This window comes from Herpailurus yagouaroundi, unplaced genomic scaffold, assembly GCF_014898765.1.
Source record: "Herpailurus yagouaroundi ecotype Mexico unplaced genomic scaffold, PumYag 162, whole genome shotgun sequence".
NCBI lineage: Eukaryota > Metazoa > Chordata > Mammalia > Carnivora > Felidae > Herpailurus > Herpailurus yagouaroundi.
The window spans coordinates 6,416,815-6,424,472 of NW_024412403.1; the positions used below are offsets into that span (position 1 = coordinate 6,416,815).

The 7,658-nt window shown below is 40.9% G+C and overlaps 1 protein-coding gene across 1 annotated transcript in view; it reads left to right on the forward strand.

Moving 5' to 3' along the window:
* HMGN1 (high mobility group nucleosome binding domain 1) overlaps positions 1–6,713 on the forward strand; it is a 7,327-nt gene extending 614 nt beyond the window's left edge. The window contains exons 2-6 of the mRNA XM_040483904.1: positions 216–248; positions 335–364; positions 448–498; positions 3,892–4,020; positions 5,840–6,713. Coding sequence (XP_040339838.1) covers positions 216–248; positions 335–364; positions 448–498; positions 3,892–4,020; positions 5,840–5,887 — 291 coding nt within the window. The 3' untranslated portion in view covers positions 5,888–6,713. The remainder of the gene's footprint in view (positions 1–215; positions 249–334; positions 365–447; positions 499–3,891; positions 4,021–5,839) is intronic.
* The last annotated feature ends 945 nt before the right edge of the window (positions 6,714–7,658 follow it).

The following is a 7,658-nucleotide window of genomic DNA, read 5'->3' on the forward strand; positions in this document are numbered from 1 at the left end:
AGCGGGCCGCGCGCTCGCCCGGCGGCGGTGGCGGCCGCCCGGTCGCGATGTTCTGGAACGTTCGGCGGCCGAAGAGCCGGGTGGGAGATTCGAACGCGGCGGCGGGAAGCCGCTGACGTCACGCGGCCGGGCATTGTTCTCGCGGGCGGGCGCAGGGCGCGCGGGCACTTTTGTTTGCGGGCTGCGCCCACTGGTCCGTGTGCTTCCTTCCGCAGGTCAGCTCCGCCGAGGGGGCGGCGAAGGAGGAGGTAAGAGCCCGCGTCTGTGCCCGGGGGTGGGGCCCATTCGCACTGCCCCGCTCACTCCTTGCTCCTTTTCCTTTTTGTTCCTAAAGCCCAAGAGGAGGTCGGCGAGGTTGTCAGCTGTAAGTAAAGCGAGCCCCGTAAGCGTGTCTTTTCCGTGGGGTCGTGCCCAGTGAAGACACTCAGTGCTACCTTTGCCTTTCAGAAACCTGCTCCTGCAAAAGTGGAAGCGAAGCCAAAAAAGGCGGCGGGAAAGGTAGGTTTCAAACTTACGGGACCGCGGTGTGTTCGAAATGCTGCAGCGCCCCTCGACGCGTGACTTTCTCTTAATAAAAAGTCATTAGCGTCGACTCTAAGGTCTTGTGACATTGTTGGTGACTAAGATCTTGACTTTGAAAGTCTCAGAGTAATCAGATGTTACACTTGCCCGAAAAGTGGAAATTGTCTCCTGTTTTCTTATTGAAGTTTTATAATTGCAGCGACAATTTTTTTTTTTTTTTTTTTTTTTTTTTTTTTTTTACCCCTTGGCCTGGGTAAACAATAATGGATCTGGTCCTACTGGTTCACGGGAGCGTAACGCATTACCTTCATTGTGCTGCAGAATTCAAGGCTCGAGACGAGTGAAAGTAGTAACAATTTTGATATCTGGTCTTTGCGTTGTACGTCACGGTTAGCGTTTGCCCGTTCGATGCATACTTGTGCCTACTTTTGTGACGGTAAACATCAAAGCCAGGATCGCGACCGGGAGAAAGGGGATACGTAGGTTTTGGTGATTAAAGTTCTCAAGCCAAGGTGCAGGGAATCCCGTGTGCAGGGGTAAGGGGTTTGTTTTGGTGTTCTGGAGGGGGAACACCTGTGTTCAGAGGGGTACCCTACATCTTTTCCCCCGAAGAAACTTTTGAGTTAATCCTAAACGACATTATAGTTGTCTCCCTGGAGTAGATTCGGGATTGGGTTGTTCGCTTTGAAAGTCTTTGGAATGAAATTGTTCTTGAGTATATGTTTGAAAAGTTGGGAAAACAAAATCTATGTAAATCATTATAACTTTGATTTGAGGTGGAGCATCGAAACCGCCCTTTGCCAAGCCCTGTGGTCTTCAGGGGAAATTCATGGTGTGATTACTGTTCACTCACAGCTTAAGTGAGAGTTTGTGGTGTTAGGCCCCTTTTCTAAAAGCATAGATGGAAGCTTAGCACTGCATAGGCCAAAGGTTTGTTTTCAGTTTCTTTATTTAAACGTTGTACAGAACTGAGAAAAATCTTAACTTTTCCCGTAGAAAGTTCCATTTTTTTTTTTTTAAGTATTTGCGGAAGGTGTAAGCATGGTACGTTAATTTAGTATTTTTCACACTAGAGGATAAAGCAGTACATCTTTGTATAAGAAGTTAAAGTAGCCTGGGAACTTTCCGTGAATGGCCAAGAAAAATAGTGGATCTTGTTGCACGATGATAGAATGAGCGATGTACTATTATGACCCGTCTTTGATGCTTTTGAGTTCTTTCAATAAACCAATTTGCTGAAGAAGTATGATTGTTTCCCTCTTAGGTTTTTTTGCTGTTCCTTGTCCTATATTTTGATTTACTTTACAAATTTTTTTGGTGAAAAAAGTTATCCTCATGTTATCCTCACATTTTATCCTCAGTTGGGTTTGGGACATCAGGTGTAATCACTTTTTTCTTTCTGTCCATGAGAGGCCAACAGGAGGTCTTCCTTGAGGAACAAATTTGTCAACTCAGTTGACAAATTTTCCTTTGCCAAAGGAAAAATGTGGGGTTGGAGGGCTTGGTTTTACTTTACTTTCTAGAATACATTTTTCAGAGGCAATCCAATTCAAAGCCTGAGTGGAAGGTAAATATTTTGATGTGTTAATTACAGTGTAGACACTTTTTTTTTAATGTTACTATTTATTTTTGAGAGAGAGAGGAGAGAGTGAGTGGGGGGAGGAGCAGAGAGAGGGAGACACAGAATCGGAAGCACACTCCAGGCTCCGAGCTGTCCCCACAGAGCCCGATGCAGGGCTCAAAACCCCGTGAACTGTTAGATCATGACCCGAGGGAGCGGAAGTCGGACGCTTAACTAATTGAGGCACCCAGGTGCCCTGACACAGTTTTCAAAGTATGTGTTTGCCACTGTGTATGTACTTATAACTTGCATAAAATTCTCAGAATTATTTTAAGGGTTGAAACATACGTATGTTAGGAAAACATTGATTTGTTTCATCTGTCTTGCCGTAGGTAATTAAAAGTGGTATTGTTTTAGTCCAGGTTATTGTTGTATATATATTTCGTTTCCATTTTTAAGGTTTTTTTACATTTCTACATTAGTGCCCTAGTGGTTACAAAATTAATGAGAAATCTAAAGAGATCAGATTACAGAAGAATGGTTTTGTAAGTACAGAAGTGATTGTGATACTTCACGGTACCAGTATGAGCGGTGCTGTCCTGAATATTTATATTTATAATTTATAGGTTTTTTTTTTTAATTTTATTATTTTCCCTCATGTGAGTGTTGACACCTAACAAGGAAACTTAGTCTTTAAAGTTTATTTACAGAGAGGGAGAGGCAGAATCTCAAGCAGGCTCTGCACTGTCAGCACAGAGCCCAGTGTGGAGCTCAAACTCACGAACTGCGAGATCATGGGCTGAAGTCGGTTGCTTAACTGACTGAGCCACCCGGGCAGTCCTCAGAAATTATAGTTTATTCGTGTATTATTAGTGGCTGTCATGCCATCTTTATATATGGAATGCCATCATTGGTTTAGAATACATTATACTGGTCCCCCCCTCCCTCCCCCCTGCCGCCCCCTTAGCATTGAAATCCTTTGACCTGTTTGCATGTCTTTGTGGCTGTTTAATTCAAATATTGGTCAGTACTGTTAGGGCTCTTTTATACAACTCCCTGGTGACCTAACTTAATTTAGCTGTTGCTGCATTCTTCATTTACAGGGAATAAATGTCAAGATTTAAACTCCTTCCCCGTTGATGGAGGGTATCCAGAAACACTTTAATATTGCTTAAAAGTGGTTTACATTTTTGAACCTCTTTTATCGTCATACTAATACCTGTGCTTTTCAGATTTTCCAAACATCTGAATGAAAACGATAAACTCAAAATTGATCCTTTTAGCTACTCATTATATAATATCAAGGGATTAGCTGTAGCAGGATAGTCAACCTGACCACACAACATGGTGCTGTGTTCAGGTGAATGGTCTTACTGTGAGGGTGAACATCTTGTCAGGACAGTGGATATATGACAATTTGATCATTATTCAGGCTTAAAAGAAGTTTGGGGATGGGTAGGGTTACAGTGGAAAGAGATTTCCTCCTTTGTTTGCTCATGTGGAACTTCAGAGAATAGTGGATGATTGAGAAGGCCGAGGAGGATTGTAGCTCAGGCTTTAGGTTTAGAGAACAGAAGTCTAATGAGGCTCGATAATGCCAGTACGGTTAGAGTTCTTAGCGAACGATGTTGTCCTGACTAGTGGGGATGGACCTTAGAGTGTCTTCCGTAAAAGATGTGTCCTGGATCTCAGGCTGATGTGTGACATCGTGTTGACATTGCAACTCTTGTGGGGATACTAGCCCTATAGCAACTGAGAAAATGTTGGTGCCAAGTTTTTACTTAAAATATACTCTTACTGTATCCTAGGAGAAATCTTCAGACAAAAAAGTGCAAACAAAGGGGAAAAGGGGAGCAAAGGGAAAACAGGCTGAAGTGGCTAACCAAGAAACAAAAGAAGACTTACCTGCAGAAAACGGAGAAACTAAAAACGAGGAGGTCAGAAGTGCTGTGTGTTGATTTGACTCTGAACCATAGATAATCTGTTGTATATTTTTATGTAGCAGATGAGACCGTCTTTATTGTTGTCTTTTTCTTACAGTGTTAACAAAGGTTTGTACGGTAACATCAAATGAATAGACAGATGGCTTTTATTAATTAGATATTTAAAATCAGTAGGTAGATGATTTTTTTTAAAGGAGTGAATAAGAACTTTTAATATGCTCAGAATTTCACCAGTAACAAGTTCACACAAGTACAGCGTATGTTGTACGCAACATTCGTTATAATAACTACTGACGTGAGTTAATTTTTAAAAGGTTTAATATACCAAATGGTGTAACACTCATTTTTCTTTCATGTTTTGGGATATTGTTTAAACAACCTAGGCCCTTATTTTTGAAATTGCCATCTATAGAACTGTTAAAAATCATGTTTTTATTTTGGATATTGCTTCAAAAATGTTTTGAATCCATTCCTCATTTGGGACATTTTTCCCACTTTCATTTCAGATAAGTCCATTTTTCTTAAAAGTGGCTACTTGTTTTAGGATTAAATAATAACTTAGATCAAGCAAATAAAAAGACTTGGTGTCCCTAATCGTTACGTTTTTAAGCCACGAGAAGAGGCCTTTTCTTAAACAAATAGGCCACAGGTTTCAATAAATAGTTTTTCTTAAGCCAAGCATTTTTTTTAATGTTAATGGTTAAACCTGGAAAGATAAATAGTGTATGGTATTTTAAAAACATTTATAGATCAAATCTTAAAACAACAAACCACTGGTTTCTAACTTGTGAAATCTGTTGCCACTTTTTACTTTTAATTTGTAGTTCTGACCACACATCAAATATCCACTGATGTTATGATGAGATTACTAATCTAGCTGTTAGGGAAGAATTTGACCATCCGGTACATGTTATCACACTACACTTGATTCTTAATATTCATGGCGGTTGTGTTCTAGAAGGTTGTGTGAATACTGAAAAATTGCACATGGAGGAAATACGACGTTAGATTCTTAGCTGCACTCTGATCACGTTTCCATCAAACAGTTGATGCATAAACCGTGTGTTTCTGTTGACTACGTGTTGTTGATGCATCAGCTTTGAACTGGGCCGACAGAAACAGTACTGGAACTCAGGCCGAAATGATGCTATCCAGCATACGTATTTTCTGCATAAGGCACATCCCAACCTTCTTGCATTTAGCCATAGTAGATGGTATCATATTCGTCCAGTCAACATCAAGAAGCACAGAAAAAGAAATGTGAAATGTATGGCACTTTAAATAAACTGCAAAAAAGGCACCTGTTTAGAACTGAAGCAACCATCCCAGCTGGGAATGTGCATGTTTGGCATTGCAAAGAAAGTTTTAAGTCTATTGAAGTGCCATGAGTATTGATTTTGTGGTTGCAAATTTTAGTGAAGAGGCAAATTTACAAATACAGAATCTACATATAACGAGGGTCACCTGTAATTACATAGAAGTAAAACTTACATTGCATTAAATTTTAAAGATCTTGGAGATCAGGGGCACCTGGGTGGCGCAGTCGGTTAAGCGTCCGACTTCAGCCAGGTCACGATCTCGTGGTCCGTGAGTTCAAGCCCCGCGTCGGGCTCTGGGCTGACTGCTCAGAGCCTGGAGCCTGTTTCAGATTCTGTGTCTCCCTCTCTCTCTGCCCCTCCCCCGTTCATGCTCTGTCTCTCTCTGTCCCAAAAATAAATAAACGTTAAAAAAAATTTTTTTTTAAAGATCTTGGAGATCGTAACAGTGACCCAGAAATCAAATACTTGATCATTATTTTTTCTTTGATTTGCAGAGTCCAGCCTCTGATGAAGCAGGAGAGAAAGAAGCCAAGTCTGATTAGTATCATATCCCATGTCTTACCAGTGGTCCCTGTCTCCCTTCTTGTACAATCCAGAGGAATATTTTTATCAACTATTTTGTAAATGCAAGTTTTTTAGTAGCTCTAGAAACATTTTTAAGAAGGAGGGAATCCCACCTCATCCCATTTTTTAAGTGTAAATGCTTTTTTTTAAGAGGTGAAATCATTTTCTGGTTGTTTATTTTTTGGTACAACCAGAAAAATAGTGGGATATTGAATATGGGAGGCTTTGATCGTCTTGGGTGTCAGCTTAACATTCCATAGATGGGGTAGTTTTTATATCCTATAATACCAAGCATACTAAATGGCAATTTGGAGTCAGTCGTGCATTTAATATGTCTTGAACATTTTAAATTACTTCTATTCCCATGTTGTTTTTGGTAGAATTGTTTCCTAAAGAAAACCACTCCTTGATCTTGGCTCTCCCTGTCAGAATTTTGTGCATTCTGTAACATCTTGGTCGTGGTAGTCCAGTTTCCTAGTAACTTTGTTAATGTGCTGTGTGAGATTGAAAATTTGAGTATGTAGCGTATATGACATTAAATTGTGAATTAATGGGACTTAACAGTGTAACAGCATATCAACATTTGAAGATACCGGTACTTGATATACTGTTAAGGGAAATTTGCCTCCAAATTTTAAGCTGGAAGGTCACTGGAATAACTTTGAGAAAAGAACCACAGCTACATGGTTTTTTTAGGTTTTCGGTACGTACATTAAGAATTATGTACAAATTGAATTGTCTGTACTGATCCTCAGAACAACAAATAAAAACTCAATTATGAAAGAATTTCTTGAAGCACATAAATTAACTTCTGCCTTATATTTTATTACAAGAATTTCCACATTTGTTCTTGCAGAGTTTTCTTAAAATTTGAAAGTGGAGTATTTAATTTTTTTTGTAATACTTGAACATGTACAGTGTTCTTTGAAGATACTTTGGCCTAAGTTGATTTAATAGTGAGCAAATGGTCCAGCGTCCTCTGAAGCAAACGAAACGTAACTCTTTGTTCTTCATATGAAGTGAGTTTGTAAGTACTGAGTAAGCTAAAACTGCATCTACTGTGGTTTGTGTTTGCGTATTCTGAGATTTGCTCTCATATATATCGTATTTCTGCTCTGCCGTGTAAATGGTCTTCAAGAGGTAGTATTGGAGACCTGTGCCGAATCGGCAAATGCACACACGGCCAGAGAAAGCACCAGGCCAGGGTTACCACTGAACAAGGGGAGACCTGGAAACCATTTAAACCTCTCAACACTTGACATGTTATTTTGCCCTGGAGTGAATACTGGGGGGCAAGAATGCGCTGGAAACAGGAGTCCCCAAGGGCTCACACCTCTGCTAAGACTGTCCCACGGGAGTGGCTATTTTGAGCAACTTCATAGGGAGGGGGGAAGTGCGGCCCCTTCGTTGGAACTACGGAACGTCAGTGGAAAGAGGATGTTGACCTGGGATGAAGGGGCGCCCACAGGAGGGCTGTAGTAACCCCTGGGGAGGGGGCAGGGCCTGGGAGCCATGTTGCCCAGTTCTCCGTGGTCCTCACTCCACAGAGGGCCTGGAGGCAGGATAAACAGTTGCCTGTAGTTTCTAAGTACAGATAGCACAGGGTTTGGGTATGTAAATTTAAGCACTGAACTGAAAACATTCTCCCTGTGCAGGGATACTTGATAGAATTTTATTGTACCAGAATTTCACTAGCACCTGTCTATTCATAGCAGTTAAAAGTGGTCTCCAGGCACCTGCCTGGGTGGC